We start from the raw sequence: 22,864 nt of genomic DNA, 5'->3' as shown, positions 1-22,864 counted from the left end.
TACAGAATTCTTCACAAACGACTTGTTTATGTATCACCATTGCATACCTTCGTCTCCATTTTTGACAGGTCAATAAATCCATAGGAACACCAACAAATATTTGCCAAAGTCGACGTTGAGTGGTTGAAATACCTTTTGGAGTCAATATGTCATATTTTGGAGGAAAGTCTTTCTTTCTGTAATTTAGAAAGTTGCATCTTAAATGTCAAATCCTTCGCTCTCATTGTTATCCTAGTTTGACCTGGTGTGCGATCGATATTTTCTGGCGGCGCTGTCGTCTTCGATGTACATGGTTGGTTTACTGATAGGTGTTCTGTTTGGCGACCTCACTGACAAATAAGTGTACGGATATCTTGCCTCTGAAAGTGTTCTGTTGTCTCTGATAAATTGAAGCCAAATTAAGGTAAATCATTACAAATTAAACACCGGAGACACAACACCATTGGTTAGGAATTATCCAAAGTGTTCTTTCTATGCCAAAAGCCTTCAAGCCTTAACTATGACTACAGGAGTGAATATATGCATCGCATATACACCACTAAGTAGACAGCAGACTGGCTGTTGCAAAGCCTGAAGTCGCCAATTTATTCTAAAAATGTCATCATATTTCATAATCTAACAATGTAGAAAGGTGGCTGATTGTTGCTATTATCACTTGATTACCAAGCTGTAAGAAAATTAGACATCAAACCACTTATACTGCATTTCCAACGTAGACTTAAGAGTAAATCATCTGAGAGTACCCGAGTTGCTGAATATTAGAAAACAAATCACCACAATTACCCGAGGTAAGAAGCTGCCTATTGCATGTTAATTAAAAGGAAGGTTTCAAGTCTGAGATGGCCCCGAGATAGGGACGGCCTAGCTCTGAGATAACCCTGAGATGGCATTTGAAGGGATACCGTAATTTAGGTGCTATTACCGGAGGCAATACCCTCATATTTGGCATTGGTCAAGATTTTAGACAGCATAATTTTTGAGAAGTATATTCTTTCCAATCATTGTTTTTTGAAAAGGTGATTTCTGCCACTCACTACCAATACCAATATTAATGGTATACAAGTTACCATCACCCTATGGTACCCCTATCCCAGATTTGCCTAGGGATATTCGTTTCGCCCTTCACCTACACCATTCTGGTTCAATAGATAAAAAACAATATCTGTTGCTTGTGCAAGCCATATATACAGCAACAAGCTGTCACGGCATTTCATAATTAAATTTTACACTGGGACAGTGTGCTTTCTAACTTCCGCGTGGTCACATGGGTTTTTGTTCACATAGGTGTTGCTTGTATATTCAACATGAAATACCACTCTGAAACAGTTGAAATGGTAACATTGAATGATGAATCAAATAATATTTTCTCCAAGTCTTAAACCTCTGAGCTCAATATAAGTAACTATATCAATGTGCAATACTGTTTAGTTCAAAACAGGATAATATTAGAAAGGCAAAATGATACAGGTGTTTGTACGAGTCCTTAGAAAATAGCACTACAAAAACCTACTGATAGAGTTCCTGGTACATAATTCATAGGATGTGATGCAGTGATGAAACGGCACAACATCGTTCGTACACCTTCAATTGGCAAAACAAAAAGAAAGAAAAAAGAAAATAAAGCCATTTCAAAAAATAGAAAAGGGTATACGGGATAACTCCTACTACACTGATTGATTTAACGGCCTTAATATTGATATGATGCCGGTTTTCTTATCAAGAAAACATTAAAATTTTAAATGTTGTTAATAAAATCCTTGAACGAGGGGCTTTCAAAAGACGCCTTGACAAAAGTACGAGCCAATGGCCTTTCAGCTAATTTTGGTAATATTTATCACCGTCCTATAAACGACGCCAACTATAATCACTGTAATCTAGAAGATTAATGTTTAACCGACGAAAGCTGTATCAGTTGGCAGTGATTGAACAACCTGACACCAAAATGGTGGAATTTGATGAAGTTTTAGAGTATCTGGGTGAGTTTGGTCCTTACCAAAAACAACTTTACTTTCTGGTTTGCTTGATACCAATACTTTCGATGCAAGGACTTGCACATGTGTTCCTCGCAGCTGAGACCGACCGCTGGTGTAATGCTCCAGAACTCGAAGATTATTACGAGAACTGCACCCATCAAGCTGCTTACGACGTCTGCATAGAAACTATCAAGAATTTTAGTGTCCCACTTGAAGATGCGACCGGCGTTTGTGGTGACTCACTGGTGTTGAGTAATTGTTACCGATATGACATCTCGGATATCGACTATTCTCCTGGAAAAGGCATCGCTAAATATATTAATACAACAATAAAGTGTGATCATGGGTGGATGTATGACCGATCTCAGTATAAGTCGACAGTAATTCAAGAGGTGAGTACTTATCAATAAGGTCATACTTGAAGTTTGTCAAGTCGTGCGTTTACTCTGCCAACAAAATGTCACAAGGCAGAGAAATGTGGACACAAGATTCGCTGAATGAAGGTACTTTGCACTGAATGAAGTACAATACATCAGGCGGTTCTTGTAACGGCATTTTATTTGTAACTTTTGCAAAACTCTACTCAAGGAAATTACATGAAGTCAATTTTCAATTTATGGCGTGAATCTTCAGGATTTTAATAGTTATGTACTTTGTGGTAATAACTTTGGAGTTTTGAGTCATGTACGCAGGAAACAAAATATCGTAATAATTCAAGTAGCAAAACTGTAACAATTCACAGTTATGAAAGTCTTCTTCAAAATATGTTTGTCTGGTGACATCTTTGTGGTATCATATTAGGTCCAGTGACCAGGGGTAATAATAATTGTAAAGCGCCTTGAGCACATGTACTTGTGGATATGCGCGGTATGTAAGAAACTTTTATTATTGTACTTGGGCCTCAGCCCAAGTACATTTGTTTTCATTCCGTGGGAAAAAAACTGTAAGGTATAACCATTTCTGGCTGAGACCAGGGAGGGCAAAATGTATTGGCTTCATCTTTCTTGGCATAATAAATGGCGTAATGATGTTAACTGAATGGAAGTGCTGCTCTCAGTCAGTCTTGAATAAGTGAGATGTGAATATAAATGCTTCTCTATCTGAGTTTTTGCCACAAAATCTTCTGAATATAATCAAAATGTGCATCGAAATGCAACAATTAGTGCACCCTCCGTTTCCTAGGCGATGGCACGACCCTTGCTACACCCACTGGACGAGCCAAAGTGGGAGGGGTAATTTCGGTTTGGTCGAACAGGAGGGCTCGAGACCAGAATTTAACATTTAAACTTGAAACATGTTTAATCACTGACAAGATGTGGATTAGTGTTAATCAAAGGGAAAGTTTGAAAAGGAAAGGTTTTATATCCCGGACACAATGAAAAACATTACGACTGGAAACTGTACCCCCGGTTGAGAATAGTAATGCCCACAGCGATGGCGAACACTTATCCTTGAGCTGAGAAAACCAGACCATCATTTCGAAATAGAGCTGCAGATTCGAGAAGCTCGTTAAAAATAGCTAGGTACACCCCATATAAAGGGGTAGTTTCGAGTCTTGAGGGCAAATTTCGCCTCCTTCATTTAGAAATCGTACGTTTGTTTTTCCAGGGGAACACATCATTTGACACAAAATTTGCATGAAAATGCCAGTAAGCACGTGGTCAAATCTGGCATAAGAAACAATATGAAATGTTGGGCAAAGCCAGTCCAAAATAAACTGATTTGAACTTTTGTGTTTTGTAATTTATACCACTGCAGTAACATGACTTTTTTTTGACAACATCACACAATGTAATACGTTTTGAAACTGAATACTCCGACGTATTCTGTGTCCCCTTTGCTAAAAAATACGGTATGCCGATTACCATGTAAGGATATGATGACGTCAAGACAGATTTGTAGTGCATTTGGTCTTGGATGGTGCACGAAGTTTTGTCGAGGTAGCTTGTGTATTTATTTCCTAAATGGGAGATATTAGGGTCGATCTAAGAGAAGGCCGAAGAATGTTATGATAGTCTAAGCGAGCTGAACTCCAATGCGAATGGTTGGATAATTTGGAGGATGTCTAGAATGATCTCGTCTCATTAAGATTATTTGGCGGTCAGTATTGAATTTCAACTGCGTCACAAGTTTGCGAAATGAGTATTCCGTCGAGCGGTCAACGAACGATATTTTAGAAATCTAGAGACATGGCACATCGCAGTCTTATTTTAGTATTTTATATTTTACAAAAGATGTAAGAAGCAATGATTTTGTTGAAAATTCTGAAAAAAATATAGGAAGATTTGATCGCGAACACATTTTCACTTGGGGTCAACATGGGGTTGCAGCCATGTTGCCTCAAAACGTATTTCTGTCTGCACTCAAAACTCAAAAATGTCGGAGATGAACCTGAAAAATCGATGTAATTTTGTCAAATTTCGGCGAAATTTCAGCCTATAGACAAGATTTCATCTAGGTAAGGTAAATTTACTGAAATGTGGTCGACAAATTAATCCTGAGCTTGAACGTGACAGCTCGCCTTCTCCGGGAAGTCATGCATCCGGCCAGCTGCCCATATGGCTGGGTGCATGAGATTGTTTTCAAGCGACGGCGGCAGACCGTACGGGGCTCTGGATATGAACCTACCGCCGGTGTAGCTGTAATAACTGTTGCGTTGTTTTTAATCCCCACGGACGAAGTCCGAGGGGACTTATAGGTTTGGTCATGTCCGTGCGTCCGTCCGTCCGTTCACGCAGATATCTCAGACATGCCCTGGTCAATTTCTTTCAAACTTTGCACAAAAATAGTACCCAACCCCATACAGATGCACGTCGATTTGTCACAATGCTATCAAATTTGGCCGTGTTAGAGGACTTTTTAGTTTACACCTCCATAGACTCCCGTGTATAAGGCAGTTCTCCATAGACTCCCATGTATAAGGCCAAGAAAAATAAAAATTTAGTTTCTCATCGTATTCATATTGCCTAAAGGATGCAGTGACACAGTTTTTGTCCCCACGGATAAAGTCCAGGGGGCTTATAGATTGGGTCATGTTCGTCCGTGAGTCCATCAGTGAGTCCATCGGTTCATGCAGATATCTCAGACATTTTGACAAAATATCATGTGACCTTGGTGACATTGGACCTCAAATATACATTATTGTCCATAACTCAGTAACCACAAGTGCTAAACCTTCATATTTGGTATGATGGGACACCTTATGATGCCACATATTGTACCTCATTAATTATGTGCATATCTAATTTTAAGCGAGCCAATAGAGCTGGAGGTCTGATTTTTTGGTATATAAGGATAAGTTAATAATACAATTTGTTTGACAAAACGTCACGTGACCTCAATGACCTTTGACCTTGAATGTACATTTTTGTCCACAACTGAGTAACCACAAGTGCTGCACCCTTCATATTTGGTATGAAGGGACACCTTATGACGACATATCCTATACCTCATTAATTATGTGCATATCTAATTTTGAGCGAGCCAATCGAGCTAGAGGTCTGACTTTTTGTATATAGGGATTACTTAACAATACAATTATTTTGACAAAACGTCACGTGACCTCAATGACCTTTGACCTTGAATGTACATTTTTGTCCACAACTGAGTAACCACAAGTGCTGCACCCTTCATATTTGGTATGAAGGGACACCTTATGACGACATATCCTATACCTCATTAATTATGTGCATATCTAATTTTGAGCGAGCCAATCGAGCTAGAGGTCTGACTTTTTGTATATAGGGATTACTTAACAATACAATTATTTTGACAAAACGTCACGTGACCTCAATGACCTTTGACCTCAAATATACATATTTGTCCACAACTCAGTAACCACAAGTGTTACACCCTTCATATTTGGTATGATGGGACACCCTATGACACCACATATTGTACCTTATTAATTATGCGCATATCCAATTTTGAGCGAGCCAATAGAACTAGAGGTCTGATGTTGGTATATAGGAATAACTTAGCAATACAATTATTTTGAAAAAATGTCATGTGACCTCAATGACCTTTGACCTCAAATATACATATTTGTCCACAACTCAGTAACCACAAGTGCTACACCCTTCATATTTGGTATGAAGGGACACCTTATGACACCACATATTGTTGTTCATTAATTATGCACATATCTAATTCTGAGCAAGCCAATAGAGCTGGATGTCCGATTTTTGGTATATAGGGATAACTATAAGGTAGAAATTTTTTGACAAAATGTCATGTGACCTCGATGACCTTTTACCTTAAATATACGTTTATTCCAATAAATAAGTAACCACTAGTGCTATGTTCTTTATATTTAGTAGGATAGGTGACCTTATGACAACACACGCTTTACCTCATTAATTATGCACATATCTAATTCTGGGCAAGCGAATAGAGCTAGAGGTCTGATTCTTGGCATATAGGGATTAATTAGCAATACAACGTTTTTTTTCAAATGTCACGTGACCTTGCACTGATCAAAATGCAAAATGCTTGATATACAACAATATATACACATATACTGATTCTGTACATGTGTCAAATACATTAAGTTTACAGTACGTATGCTAATAAAATGCAAAACTACAGTGTACACTTAGTGTGCAAAGATCTGCATTACATATACTCATGATCTTCATAGAAATACGCTACACATATAAGCGTATTGGAATGTTCCATATACAAAGATATACGCTGCATATGCAATTAGTATTGTGTTCCATATACGTCAATATACGTAAATATGCTAAGCGCATATCAAGCATTTTGCCCAGTGTTGATGACCTTTGACCTTGATTATACATATATCTGTATAACTCAGTAATCACAAGTTCTATACCCTTCAATTTTGATAAGATATTAGACCCTAAGATGTCACATCTTGTACCTCATTTATTATGCACATATGTATTTCTTGGCTGGACAGTACAGCTAGAGGTCTGATCTTTTTTCCCGATTTAGAACCAGAACTTAGACATGCCTCATGTTTCAAATTGGGAACAACATAGACCTATGTGCCCATAGATCTCAACATGTACACTTTACTGATACTTCTTAATGACCACATTTCCCTGCCCCATCAAGACTAATACTCCTATTACAAGTGGGGACTATGTCATTGTCAATGACTCGTTTTACAACAGCTTGCATGCATGCATGCATTGCAATCACTTCAGAATCTGCGTCTGGATACACCAAATTAGTGCTAACTCTGCCATTTCCTGACAGTATTTTAATCAATAATCCTGCAGTGTTTAACAAAGCAAGTCTACCAATTGTAAAAATGCAGTGTAATCTGGTGTGGTGACATTTTGCTAATTGTCATAAAAATAACCTTAAAAGCCAATTATGTTGTGTTTTTCACTTCCTCTCATTGTTCATATAGAATGGCAAATTAACCATGTTTCACTGACAATTTCCATTCAAACAACTATTCAACTTGTATAGATAATGAATGTTGGATAAATGTGTTCAATAGTTTCATACATGTGTAGGTTACCAATCGTTTAGTGGATAAATCTTGTATTTTTTCCAAACCCAATTGTCAAGCGAGTTACGTGTAATAAGTGCACATGTTGTTTGATAATATAGTTAATTCAGTTGTGTTTTTAATGTTACCTCAGGAAAAAACTCGCAAGTTGTGTTATTTTCAAAAAGGTTTCCAGATTGTCCTTCGATTTCTGGTGCCATGTTTGACACTTGATTAACAGTTCAAAAGTTTGTCTAGCAGTTCATAGATTAGTAGGTTATATCAAACACTTATTAAGTTGATGCAAATTTTGCACAACTTTTGAGAATATTTTATGATTTTATTATTATATTAAAGTTAGTTCATGGAAATGTTCTGACTCTGCGATGTTTATTCAAGTATAATTATCCATTGAGTTGAACTACATGGATAGATTCTGTAAGGCAACCGGTTCTCCTCCCAAATATGGCCACAGTACTGCCATACAATTATGATAAACACCAAAAATGGTGCACGTGCAGTCTTTCCATCTTTACAAATACAACATGGTGCAACCTACTTCAGGATGGGACAGGAATCCCCTTCATTTGTACCCTTTTTTTCAAATAGTATGGCAAGCTTTGGAAAATGGCAGAATTACAAAATCTTTTCTTTGTTTCGCCTATTCTGCCATAAGCAAAATTTATAGATAGCAATGAATATCTACGAAAAATTAAATGGTAACTTGAGGTTGGTTAAATTTTGCAGTTACCTCTCAGGCCCTTTAACTGGCTCTAATAAAATCCTGTAATGTTGAGTTTGCTTCCCAATGCCAGAACAATTCACTTAGGGACGCACCATTAGACTTTGTGAGGGGGTGGTCACGATCAGATTCTGACATCTCCACCATAATATAGATAAACAAACCATGTTATTTGTGCACATATTAATATTTATTAGACATCTACCATCGAGAACAAAAGAAATTTGCTGTAATTTGAATATTTAAGGAGTTAAAGCAATTTCCACTATTAATAAAGAACCCCTGCCTCAAACTCCACAAAAGTTGCTAGACATATTTTGCCATTGCCATGCCATTGCTTCGTTTAATAACCAGATAATCAAATGCCTAATTGACAGGGGAAATTAGAGTCCATATTTGAATACTAGTATATATTGTCCTCAGAATTACTATATCACGGCCCAAGTACTCATTGCCTTCAGCAATACTGCCTTGTTATTATTATTTTTATTATTATTATTATTTTTTAAGTGGCATTTGTACACTCTGACGATGAGCTTTTCTCCTGATAATACATGTTTTTAGATTTCTGCCCATGCTTCCTTCGTCATCTAATGCATTTAGGTTTAATGAGGGAATATTCGATGATTATGACCAGTGATACGCCAGCAAAATACCTTTGCTGTCATATTGTTTTACACAAAAAGAATCAACCACACTAATTAATTTTCACAGGTTTCCGCATAATACATTTAAATGGAATTCATAGTGTTTATCAAATTTTTTGCTCTTCCATTACGTACTACGTAAACTGTCACGACTATAACTAATAATGAGTATTTATGAAAACATATGCTTACATCTCTGTTCTGTGATATATAAAAACCGGATATGAACTGAAAATGCTCACGTGTTTCATTATATATTGCAGTTATGTGTAAATTTGAACCTTTGTCACATGTTTGCAACTTCATTGAAAGTATTATGATCAACATAATGAATAATACTCACCACAGATTAATTCTAAAAGGTCATGAAGTATACAAATATGTAATTAGCTGAAATAAAAATCACCACTTTATATAGGAAGAGTAATTGCCTGGCCAAGTCCTTCAAGCTTATATATGCCATACTGTGAAAGCTCAATAGATCTGCACATTATAACTTAGTTGACATGAAAATGTGAAATGGCTTTCAGTATTGTTTTAACCTGGTATAATCATCAATGTACATAGCATATTTACCAATTTTGATCAAGTAAATCCAAGTATATATCCCTAATTAGAAAAGATCATTAAATATGCAAATTAAGAATTGCCTGAAGAAAACATGTTTTATGACTTTCAATAATTTCATATCATAGTATCTTTAATAGATTCGTCAACATTGATGAAGTTAATTCAGATATATATTCCTAATTAGGAACGTTCATGATATATGCAAACTAGGAATTGGCTGCTTTGAAAATGCTTCATGACTTTCAATAATGTTGTAACAAAGTATCTTCAATGTAAGCTTACATGACAAGTTTCATCAACTTTGGTCAAGTCAATTCAGTATATATCTCTAATTAGGAAAGTTCATTAAATATGCAAATTAGGAATTGGCTGAAGAGAAAATGCTTAATGACTTTCAATAATATTGTATTATAGTGTCTTTAATGTACACGGCAAGTTTTATCAACTTTGATCAAGTCAATTCAAAATTATATCCCTAACTAGGAAAATTAATTAAATATGAAAATCAGGAATTGGCTGAAGTGAAAATGTCGTTTGACTTTCAATAATGTTATACCATAATATCTTTGATGTACATAGCAAGTTTCAACAACTTTGGTCAAGTTAATTCAGATATATATCCCTACTTAGGAAAGTTCATTAAATATGCAAATTAGGAATTAGCTGAAGCAAAAATACTTCATGATTTTCAAGAATGTTGTATCATAGTATCTTCAATATATGTAGTAAGTTTCGTCAACTTTTGGTCCAGTCAATTCAGGTATAATTAGGAAAGTTCATTTATATGCAAATTTGGAATTGGCTGAAGTTAAAATGCTTAATGACTTTCAATAATGTTAAAGGTATGGTAATCGATCCCAGGGCCTAGGAGTGGTACATGTAAAACAGCGTGTATCTTTGCGTCAGAGGCGGAATAAACTATGAGCGTATCTATTTATCCAGGAAATCTTAATCCTAACAGCTATATGTGTACGCAAATAGAACCAGTCAACGTTAGGGACACAAAAAATACAAGGAGCAAACAGGTAGTGGTTTTAGACACAATCAATGTACGCGGTACTTCACCAATGTCTGTAACTCCGCGCTTTGGACATAGCTTGCAACAAGGAACAGTGGAAAGCACATGGGACGTGTAGCCCTATAACAGTCACTCACGTAGTTTGTGTACAATGAAGATTTTGAAGATCGACAACTTTGACGGAAAATGGACCGACCTTTCCTACCGTAATTTTCACCTCCTTCTATTCAGCAAAAAAATTTCGTATGGACTATATACATGTATATTGATGCGGGGTTGCAGTTGTTGCGTGGTGGCAAATCATAGTCGTATTGACGACTGCTGCGTAAACAGTCACTGACTAAACTTTGCACGCATTTACGAGCACTGAATATTTTTACCGTTTTTAATCTAAAGCTGTCCGTATACGCCTGTGACGGTGACAAAAACAACACAAGGACTCCGGCGTACATTGTTACTGAATTACTTTGACCAAAACACTTTGAGTTAAAACACCCAAATGCCGAACGGTGATCATATAGAACTTTGCAGGTTTCTGGACTAAACGACCCCAAACCGACAGGATCTCAGTCAACTGTGCCGCCCTCGATGTCTACTCTATCAGCGTCGTCAACCTTTCACTTTAGACATTTTTACCCCACAAACTGGGAATATACTAAATTTACCTTGAAAAGATTCAAACTGTGTATCGTATGGAAAACATCTTAACAGGGGCCACGGGGCAAATAAAAAAACAACAGAAACAGTGGAGTGATCATTAGTGTGAAAGGTCGCTGTATTATATGTCAGGGTAAAAATTTCTAGCTTTGAAATTTTTGGACGGTACAAACGACCAATGTGTTGCCCCCGATAACTTTCAGGGGCATACATTGGTACATGACGTAATGATGATAGCAAGGTACTTCTGCGTCCAGTGATAAACACGATTCCCAATATACCACGGCTGTTGATTTGAGCTGCTGCCTCCGATCGAAAATTTTCAACACAAAGACATAATATCAATAATTTTGCGAGATTATACGAGCCTGCTGTCTTCTCGCCAAATAGCTGCGATCAAGATTACTATGATAGAAGCAATTGACCGCCAAATACCTGCTTGCTCTTCTTATTAACAACGTGTAAAAATGGGTTATTCCTACTGAGAAATACGACAGCAAATATTGCGATGTGAATTTCTTACTATCTTCCTCACAATGATTTTACATATTTTATGACGGTCACTGACCATTTCTGACGATTTTTACTGACAAAGAATCAGTTCACACTCATCGTGGGAACACATTGCAAAGACGTTCACAAAATTTTCATCACTAGGAAAGATTACCGTCATCCCCGTTTCAAAGATATTGGGAATCCCCAGGTGCAGCCTCTACATGTAAATACAAAATGATTTTTCTTCTGCACAACTACCCGACAACTTTACAATCACACTCCGGTCATCACACAACGGTTGTAACAGTACATGTGCTGCCGCCAATGGAGAGTCAAAAGACTTTAAATCAAAAGTCAAAAAGTATACATAAAATATCAATATCCAAGCAATGTAAAACAGAGTAAGTTTGATAGGGTCAATTTATTGTATATTATAAAAAATCCCCAGGCCACTCGGAACAGCGTAAGATTATGCTCTCACTTGTTCAAATACTACACTCACACGGTTGGGTAAAAATGGGAACTCAGATCGTTACATAGTGCTTCCGCCAAGCGAACCCGCTTAGCTAAAGACGGCGAAATGACCATAATTGTTATTGCAGGTTTCTGTAAATTTTGCCGACTATTCGTTAGTAGTTGTCAAATTTCTTGAGTTTGTCCGAAAACTATTTCAGTGAATGGCGTAAGTTTCAAGACACCTGAATGCAAACGCAATATCGATATCGGGATAGCTAAGTCAGTTACAGACAATCAAGGAAAAACATAAGAGTCTTTTAATCTGCGAATTAAATGAATCCTAGGTTACAATGAAAGTAAAAAAGGCAATGTTGTACCCTGGTTGGGAAAGAAAAGTTGATTAAGATTTCAAAAAAAATCAGATAATATTACAGCAATGCAGTAAAAAACCAGCTCAGAAAAACGTATAGAGAAGAAAGACATCACGGCGATGTTCAGACATTTCATCATATTTCAGTCTGAACGGTCAACATTTGATGCTATAATCTATGGCGAGTGTCTCTTTTTGGACAACTCCGACAGAGATTAATCAAACGCGATTTAGTTTCATCACCCCAACCCGACTGGAAATAATGCAGCTCATGGGCACCTCTATAATCGTCGTATGAACGTATCCAATGGCCGTCCACTACATGGACCATTGACCGTGCCGCCACGGTAGCATTAGTTTCGCAGTCTGTTCGCGGTTGAGTGATTTTGGTAGGCACAGATCGGAATCGAGTTGATCGGAACCATTTTGTCACATTTCATGACTTTTATCTCGAAAAAATCTAAACGTGTAATTTGTCGTAAAAAACAAACTTGAGCCTAGTAACAGGGCAGAAGCTGCAACTGTTAATAATTTCTGCAATATTTCTATGTAATATAACAACTACAGTTTCTTGCATGCTCAAACACACAATATTTAGTTTGTCGACCAAGCCTGTATATATAAATATAAATATAAATTTGGTGATTATTTAATTGGAGTCGAGACTGACAGTCAGTGATACAAATGCATGGTACACACACATAGGCTGAGATAGCAAGCTGAATACTAGACAATTCAACATGCTGTAGGGAGTAGAACAAGAACGCAGTTGTAAAACTGAACAAAAATATTGCCAAAATTATCAAAGTTAATACAGCTACTGCCTATGGGTAGTGTCACTATCATTAATTCTCTGCTACTGCAGTGTCACTGTCACTGCATACCTGAACAGTGACAGAGACAGCTCTGACTTTGATGTACACGGTAGTTGAAGAAGAGTTTGGGTCAAATGACGCTCATGACAGTGACACATACTTGTACACAAGATCAGGCCAGAGACCAACACATGGAAGAACACATAGGAATTGTTGAATTCTGGCATATGAGAATAATCAAATATTAAAGAAAAAATATGGGGTCACCATGCTTGATTTTCTAAACATTCACATTCTTGTTATAAAATGATACAGGAGTAAAACTTTGAACAGTAAAGACTAAAAGAAAAACTATGTGACCAAATGGAATTATTTATTTTTTAACCAAATTTGCAATTATTACACACTAAATTTCAGAGATAAAAACATTTATTTGATGGAATATTTTAACCTTCCAGTATTGTCAATTTTGAGTAGCATCTAATTCATATATGCCTTGTTGTTTTGAAACAAATTTTTGGTATGTCACTGTGCAATATGGCAATTAGCCAGAATTCACAATTTGCCTACTCTCTCATGATTGTCATTTTGTGTGCTCTTCAGCAGAAGCAATTGACCTGGCCGAAGCTGGATTAACTCAAGTTTGCTTTTTGACCAATAAATCTAAAAAATTCACTGATGCATTTAAAGAACTTGCCTTTTTAATATGACTATACAAAGTGCTAATACAGCGCTCACATCCTTTACAAATATGCGGGCCTGTGATAGTTGGGGGGGGACTTGAAAATGTCATCAGAAAATATGAAAAGGGAAATGGTGTGACTCTACCACAGAGTGTATATGACGAAATAAAAACACAAGGGAAAATAGTGAGTGAACGTTGTAAGAAATAAACAGAAACGATTTCTAAATACTGATTTCTCGCAAATTTAAACAGTTATGATCAAAGAAATATTAGTTATTGTTTAAGGAACATTACTGCCTATAGAGAATTGTAAGTTCATCTCCAGACAATGTTCATTATATTTTTATGTCAGGAATGTCTTTTTGTGGTCAACTACAAAAATGGGATCCGTTGCATGTATCAGTAATCACTTTGTATGTAGATGCTTAATGAGTCGAAGGTAAAGAATTGTGCACAAAGTGAACCTGTTAGTTTCACCAAATCGCAATGACTCTAAAAGTCGAAAGCTATTCAGACCATAGAGTGCTACAGGTACCATGGCTATGACAGCAGGTATACATGGATGTTCTTATGTAGATAGGTTTAGATTTAGGCGATCAATTTTGTTTTCCAAAGAAAGTTCTTCTCATTCGACATATTCCATTCGATTTTGACAAAAAATATACTGTCTGTATGAGTAGCTTATATTAACAGCTTTCCCAAGAGTTCGGATTTCAGTCGATCATTGTTTATTGCACTACCAAATACGCAGGATACATGAAAACATGCACTAATTGCGGATCTACATAAACCAACAACGCCATCTGTATCATTTCCTTGGTTGACGTAATGTAGAGGCAATAATCAATATCTACCATTTTCAATAAATTTTGTTTCTTAGGAAGAGGAGGCCGAAGAGGGCAAAGCTAGCGTCGTTGATTTGTTTCGATACCCAAACATGAGAAAGAAAACCCTGAATGTGTTCTACAATTGGTAAGCTGATGTATTTATTAGTTTGGTCGAGGCAAACATACTTGATTTCGATCACAGAGCGCTAGTGATAATTTGTTTCCCGGACGACCCAGTGCGCTTTTACAATGCTTCGATCATTTCCAAATTCCAATGCAAGCATATCAAACTTTTCTTGGAATCTTCTAGACCATTCGACACCATGTCCTCTTGTGAAAGGGCTGTATAGGGTCTACTTCCTTCTCTGTCTGCCCGCCTGCCTGTCTGCTTGTCACCTAGCCGAAATATAGAAATACTGCCAAAGCAAACGTAAGTTGGAAAAGGTGTATCGCTGAATCAACTGAGAAAGAAAAGTCACAGAGACAAATATAATCATTAAACCTGGTCTGAGACCCATTGTAATGTCATAAAAATGGACTTAATCAAACGGTAAATATTGTAAGTATGTAACATAATACTGTACGATATTACTTGGTGATGGGGGTTACTAACAACATGAAGGTGAATGCAAGGAGTCACAACCACTATGTACCCTGTGCGTTACCGCCGTTTGCTCTCTCAGTGGATAACATCCTGATACATTGTATAGGGATTAGCATGCACATAATAATTTGTGTATTACCATCCGTTCAAGTAATTTACAGATATTTATCTTGTACGAGGAGCACAGTTCGAGCTAGCTGTAGACTGTTGACAGAACCTTTGACAAAAGACTGTCGACTGTTAACGAATACGCAGCTGCAGCCATCCACAGGCTCGAGTATCAAAATTCCAAACACGATTGTAGCACAAACAACGATGTGATACAATCGACAGAATGTGTTCGAAACAATCTTAAAAAAATTGTCCTTAATCTCTCGAACGTTTATTCTTGTTCGACCTCTCAACGTTTGTTCTTGTTCGACTCGATGACGTCAGAACTGCAAACCCGATACTGTTTGATGTCACGCTGTTGAACAGATGCTGTTCTGAGTGTTGCTAACACTGCTAACAAGAGTCTCTTCACCTATACACACAAGGTTCAATCAATTTTCAATATGCACATCTATACGAAGTATCTCATCCTCAAAGTTGACGCGTTCATCACCCTTAAAGGTCGATATACTCAAAACTGAAAAATTCAAAAAACACAAACTAAACCGAACTCTGACATGTGTGTCCCCATTGCTCTGTCTTGCGCTGCTATATATTTAAAACTTTTGCTACTTTTTTTCGCCATCTCTCCGCTCTTTGCATTCATCGATTAGGATAAAAGATAAAACAAACTGCTACCGTTGTTTTAATGAACTCGAGCACCTATTAACTTTGATCTATCATCCACATCAGCAAATGATGCCTATGGCAATATACTTGTAAATTGTCATAATGTGTTGGGAGAAGTAAATTGTGGTATAGACTATAGTGAAATGAAGACCCATCTATAGGATTACTTTTCGATGTTTTCTTATAGGTTCACTGCTAGTCTTGTATACTATGGTCTTTCTCTTAACACATCAAATCTTGGAGGAAGTGACTACTTAAATGCATTCCTTTCCGGTGCTGTGGAAATTCCAGCTTATACATTGAGTCTGTACATACCACAGACAATCCTTGGTCGTCGCTGGTCCATGTTTGTAACTGAAGTCATCGGAGGCGTTGCTTGTATTCTCACCCTGTTTGTCCCAAAATGTAAGTGGTATTCTTATCGAATTTGTATTGCTTTTCAGTGAACACCCTGAAATATGTCATTGTATCTCAGTCGCAAAATGCAGAAATGTTAATTGTTAACGTGGTTATAACTGCGATAAAGCTGGCCAGATCCTTCATTATCTACTTTGCAGATGGGTTCGTGCAATATTCGCATCATTTATTCAACTTTCAAAATTAACTTTTACAAATAACAGGCGGAATGGAATGGATTGGAATAACGTTGGCAGTGCTTGGCAAGCTGTGTATCTCAGCCTCGTTCGCTATCATTTATGTTTTTACTGCTGAGCTTTATCCAACTCCTGTGAGGTGTAAGGTTCACTGAATCAAATCAGTGTTTATAATAGTAAACATGGACAGCAGAAGCTGTAAGTTGACATTTATTTATAAAAGGAATGGAAGCTGAAGTTTACAAGGGTATTTGAAAAGGGTTGGTCTTAAGTTACACCTTTGTTTTACTGCTGTGGTAGACTGAAACGTTTCTTTTTAAATCCCTCACTAGTTTTTATCCTGTAGTTTATTTTGTTAAACATTTTTGCTATAATATTTGTTTTAATATCAAACATATGTCTACTAATGTTATTATTGATTAACTTTTGATAAAAACCCTATGCAAAACACTTTCAAAGGCTTTTCTTAAATCAATGAAACAGGCAAACAATTTATTTGGTTTTGAACCTTTACCATCCTTCGTATCTTTACTATGTACGTATTTGTTGATAATTGTGTTCAGCATAAGCAAGTTGTCTGTTGTTCGACAGTCTCTTCTGAATCCGAATTATTGTTGGTCAATAGATTATTCAGGTTTAAAAATGATACTAGCCTAGCATTGAACACACTAGTGAACAATTTACCAGGGCAGCTAGATATCGCAATGCCTCTGTAATTTGAAATGTTTGTTTTAGACCCAGACTTAAATACTGGTGCTATAAGCCAATCGTTGCATGTCTGTGCTATTTTGCCCTGTTTAAAAACAATATTAAATAGTTTTTGTATATATTTGGTTAAATAATAACTTCCACATTTAAACATTTCTTTACATAATTTGTCTTCTGCTTAGGCCTTGTTATTTTTAAGATGACTAATAGCTTTTCTGATTTCGCTTCCCTACTTTATCATTTATAACGTTATTTTCAGATGGGTTGGGGATTGGTCAATGGGTGTTTATAGTATCTCTACTATTATCAATATCCGACGTGGGATAATAATTATTGAGGAGATTTTTTTAAAAAAAGCCATTCATTGGGGTGTATAGTACCAGAAGTGGGGCTGGAAGATGTGGTGTTTTTAATTTATTTTAGTATCTTCGAAAATTGTGCCGGCTCATCTTTCGAAAATTCAAATTGTTTTTTACCTGGGCCAATTTGAGTTCTTTCTATTTAAGTTAATGGTTTGTCATACTGTTTTTTCAAAGTAAAGAATTTCCTCGTAGTATAGGGTCATGAGGGATTTTTGGAAGACTTTTAGTAACGGCTTGAAATTCTTTCCGGAGTTGGAGACAATCTTTATAGAACTACCTTTTGGAAATATTTTGTTTTTTCCGTTTTCTATGTATACGAGGTTTTTTTACACATTTTTCTGCTATATAGTTCAGCACTGTATCAAACTCTTGCTGCTGCCTCATTTGCATCATTATACTTATTTTCAACTTAAATTGTTTGTTTTATCAATTTCTGCCTGTAAACATGAAAAAGTATCTTTTGGTTTGGTCTTTCCATAGATAATTGAAGTTTATCAATTAGCCCATGTTTAAATGTGAGACAAAATCTGATAGTGTTACATAACTCATAAATACCCTTTACTCTTTGATTTGATAGGAACTTAATTTGCCGTATGCATATTTTGGCCAAAAGTTGAAAATCGATGCCTTAATGGGAGTTTCAGTCACATTCGGCACTCAGTTCTGAAAAGGAACTAAAAACGTATGAATCATTTTGGCGAAATAAGAAACATAGAAAACAATGATAATGGTAATAATGGCGAGAAGACTCGTTACTTTCTCATAAAGTCTGAGAACTACTGCACACAGTTGTTTTTGGATCGAATGTAGGGTATAATTTTCAATATTGGAAGGGTTCTTCGGCACTTTTATAGGTGTTTTGAGATTAAGTTTCATAGTTTTATACTATTTAAGGATGGAAATATAGCAATCACGAAGATTAACTTTCTCTTCGTCCCAAGATTACTTTCCGGCAAAGTTACAATAAACTTCATCATCTTGTGTTGTCTTTCTATTTCACAAATGATAATTCATCTAAAGTTGTCCACTAATTTCGCAAGAAGAGCTGGGTCGTTGATAGTAAAGTTTACATTCAAATTGCATCGTTTCTACAATTATTTTAAAGTTGGAAGATGAACATACTTGTAAACTATATCTAAATTAATTCATTGACATACATCCTATCATTGGCCTTTATGATGCATATGTACGCCGAACACAGTAACTGCGGTCATACATTTTATCTGTTTTTACATTCAAACAGGAGCTTAAAGCTTTTGTCCTTTGTTGTATTCACGTTCATTCCGCTCCATGTGCTTTTGAGTGCTAATATTTTCCCACAATAGGACAACTGGTATGGGCATTGCTTCGATGTGTGCTCGTATAGGAGCGATATTAGCCCCGCAGATGATTCTGATTGGGACTTTATGGGAACCATTGCCAATAATAATATTTGGGTCAACGTCAATTTTAGCTGGTGTGCTAGCCTTGCTGCTACCTGAAACCAGAAACAAGAAATTACCCGATTCTATAGAGGAGAGCGAACAATTTGGGAAGTAAGTGATGTGGTAGCAGGGATGTGGTGATTGTCATTACTGGTACTGCTGCTCGCTGATCAGACGTGTCTGTCACTTCTCTGTTTGAAAACAGAATTACTAAACTACAAGCTAGGTGAAACACTGAAGTGTCATTAAATGAGAGAAAAAGGATATAATCGCGTAACCCACTCGTTTTTTAGGAAAGGAAAATATTTTTATCATAGATAAAGAGTAATAGTGAATAACATGTAAAATATTAGGAAGTACAACAATACAAGGATGTTGAGATTAAGCATTTCTGAAGCTTGTCGGATAGAATGAGAATGGCAGCACCGTTTATGAGCAATGATTTCTAGGTATATTGGTCAGGTTTGTCGTACATACCTCGCGCATACGAACATTCAACAACAACCAAAGATAACTGCCAAAATCATTTTTATCTCGTAGGAAAACAAAAGGGATAAAAGAAGAACAAAGTTCGAAAAGCAATAGCGTTGGGTCAGCAAAGGAGAAATATGGAGTAGAGAAGACAGCAAAGGAGTTGAAAAAGAGCGGTGGGATGGAAAATAAAGCTCTGGACACATTAACTGAAACAAGTGCTAATGTTGGAAGCCAGACAACTGAATTGTGATGAAGACCCGGTTTATATTATGTAGGGACACATTTTTAAGAGTAGAACAGGCTCAGTTTTCTATAAATTAATTTAGGGTGATAATAATATAGGATTCTCCTTCTTATTGTCATCCGGTGTACGATGCAAAGGCACGAATATATGCAGTATAACGTCTAAGTCACAATTTCTGTAAGAAAAAAGTCTAGGCAATGCACTTGAAAATTGACATTATGTGTTGCATGATGTTGGTAAGCACAAATATCAGCTCTGAGAAAACAGACATTAAATACTGTTGAAATTGTAATTATGTGTTACCTGTCTTCAGAATTGTATAATAATCGATTGCTACTTGACAAGAGAGACACCTACATCGTTGACAGCTGATATTCGTTTTAATGTAAGCTGAATAAAGTCAAGGGATAGTTTGTGTTTCTATATCATGTATCTCAAAAAGTGCAATGGAATAAAAAATCGTAACTATCAAAACAGAGATACTTAATTGTGTGGCCGGATAAGAATTGTGTAACTTTAAGGTAATGATGTAGCTAGGTGGTTGTGATCGCTGACATCTTTGCTAAGTAACCGTGTATCGTAGGTTGAAATTTGGAATTCGCATTACAAGTCTCGGAGTAGGCTGCGATTGAAACTTTCTATTAAACACTTTATGGATGTTAGTTACGCACAAAAGACTTCCATAGTGAATGGCATATACCAGCAAGTCACGTGCTTTGATGGTAAGTCATAATTGCTTTGCTGCCGTTTTTTGTGTGTTTGACTGTGTTGACCGAACTTTTAATATATCGGTCAGTATAACCAGTTTACGCTTCCAAAACACGTGCAGCGTACATGTGCTGCCATGGGAATATGCAGCCCTACAACTGGTAAAGGATGTGTTTCTTAAAAGATACTTTCCAGAAGTAATATGCTCGATGTTCATGAACACCAATTAATGAGAAAACAATATCAGACCATAGCCATCCTTTAGTGCAGGAAAAGTATACACAAGAGGGGCTAAGTAGTGTAATAATTAATGCAACTCCTCCAACGCCGATAGTGTCACACAAAGGCCACCTTCTTCCGAGAACTGTGTATGTACAATATCGCAGCGTAACCGGGAATCTCAACAGCACAGGAAATTGCTGTGTTAAGATAATGGTCGCCTCCAAGCTTAGAGGCGTTCAGTGATAGTTCATAGTATACCAGACTGACGGTAAACCTGTGTAAACCTTCGGTGGCAAAAGATTTTATTTGCGATCCTCTGTTCAGCGTGTGAATACGTGGATTCTAAATTTACAAATGTCGTACAAGGGAAACCAAAACACCGAAACCGAAACACAATGAATTTTTTTGGGCGAAGATTTTCCTTTGATATTAGCTCGCGACATAATGAACAGAAACTCAATGGAAAAATATGAACCATCTGTACACATCTGTATTCCTGTTTTTCCTTGACAAATGGCAATTTTAAATAAACTCACAAACTGAAGAACAATTTCAATGTACTATCAGATACCTTAATAAATCCAAACGATTGGAAATCTCGTCAGCATGCTCTTCCTTCTAAGTATTGACGAGAAAAATGCCCGGTTCATACTGTCAGTTCAACATTTTTCATGGGAGTAATATGCAGATAAAATAAATGTTTTGCAATATTAACCTCATCGGATACTCTGAAGACGAGGTCCTAATACTTGGGTAGAACAGGAAGAAAATTCAAATGATCATGTAATATTCTTCATTTCCAGGTTACTATCTCTGCCAACTCTTGTACTGCCTTTATATAGTGAAAGACAGTCTCTGGTATGTTGTACCATTAACTCTGTGTATTTTGCGAATGAGTTTCTCAGTTTTGTTTGTTCTCTCAGTCGTCAGCAGCCACATTGTTGATTCTGAAGCTACCCTAGAAACAAGAAGAGCATCGGGAGGAATAAAAATCATCATAATTGAATGACAAGCAGTGAAAAGTTTCGTAAACGTGTCACTAAATAACTTGTAAAGTTTATTTTGAAATGTTGAAAATTCCAAACCGGCAACCCAATACAAATTAATGACCACTGAAGAAATGATATCTTATTCGAACGATAACATTACATTGCCTTGTCATCTATACCTGGAATTCAAATAATCGAGAATGTGCTGAAGTCATGACAATTCAATGGATGCCCTCCAACAAAGTTAAGAACGGAAAGTTTGACAGGCCAATAACCAGTTGAAGTATCCATCATTCGCTAATAAAGTAAACCAGTACAGCCAGTAACATGTAGCCAATGGAGAAGAAAAAAAATTTTCTCAATGTTTAAAATGAATCTTGTTGAACCACCTATGAGTTTGGTGGCTGTTGAAAATTAAAAGAGCGACGAAGGAATCTGCCGTTATAGTATGAATAAATCTAAAGCAGCATTACGGGCTTGAAGTTGGGGTAAATGATTAAAATATTGTGAGAAACTCCAGCTCAGTGTAGTTAATAAGAGACGTAGCTATGAATACGTAATTTGTAATATCACTTAATAAAATTCCGTATAACCGTCAGAATTTGAGAATAGGAACATTATCATGTGGTTGATGCCGTTGGTCTTTAAATGGGGTCATTTCAACATGACATCATTAAGTTAAAAGAAAGGATTTTCTGAATTGAGCCTGAACATTTCCTGTTTAACTTCGAATAATGATATGTGGATTATGAAATATAATATCAGTGTAACAAACGTTTAGGCCCTTTACGTATTCACGTCCCAGTGTTAGTGTCGATGCATCATTGATTTTTTGCCCAGATACCACAATGGTTTTACAAGTATTGTACTTGCAAAATTTGCCTTACTGTTAAAACATTACAAACTACGGTTTTACTTCATGTTTATTCATCCTGGCAAAATTAGCCGTAGACTTTATATACAGTAGTAATTTAGCTCTCATCTTTTGTGATGCAGTTCTATGGGAAGAGAAGAACACTTGACAGAGACATGAA

General features: G+C 36.5%; 1 protein-coding gene across 1 annotated transcript; it reads left to right on the top strand.

The window, feature by feature from the left end:
• The first annotated feature begins 1,942 nt into the window (after positions 1 to 1,942).
• Positions 1,943 to 19,917, top strand: LOC139142956 (uncharacterized). The gene is made up of 5 exons (XM_070713152.1): positions 1,943 to 2,365; positions 14,776 to 14,867; positions 16,294 to 16,511; positions 19,223 to 19,304; positions 19,734 to 19,917. Exons 1-5 carry the CDS (start codon positions 1,943 to 1,945, stop codon positions 19,915 to 19,917), a joined length of 999 nt encoding a protein of 332 aa, XP_070569253.1.
• The last annotated feature ends 2,947 nt before the right edge of the window (positions 19,918 to 22,864 follow it).

The sequence above is a fragment of the Ptychodera flava genome, chromosome 10 (assembly GCF_041260155.1).
Source record: "Ptychodera flava strain L36383 chromosome 10, AS_Pfla_20210202, whole genome shotgun sequence".
In the NCBI taxonomy this organism is placed as follows: Eukaryota; Metazoa; Hemichordata; class Enteropneusta; family Ptychoderidae; genus Ptychodera; species Ptychodera flava.
Note: the sequence above shows the minus strand (reverse complement) of the source record. Positions and strands in the feature narration are given on the sequence as shown.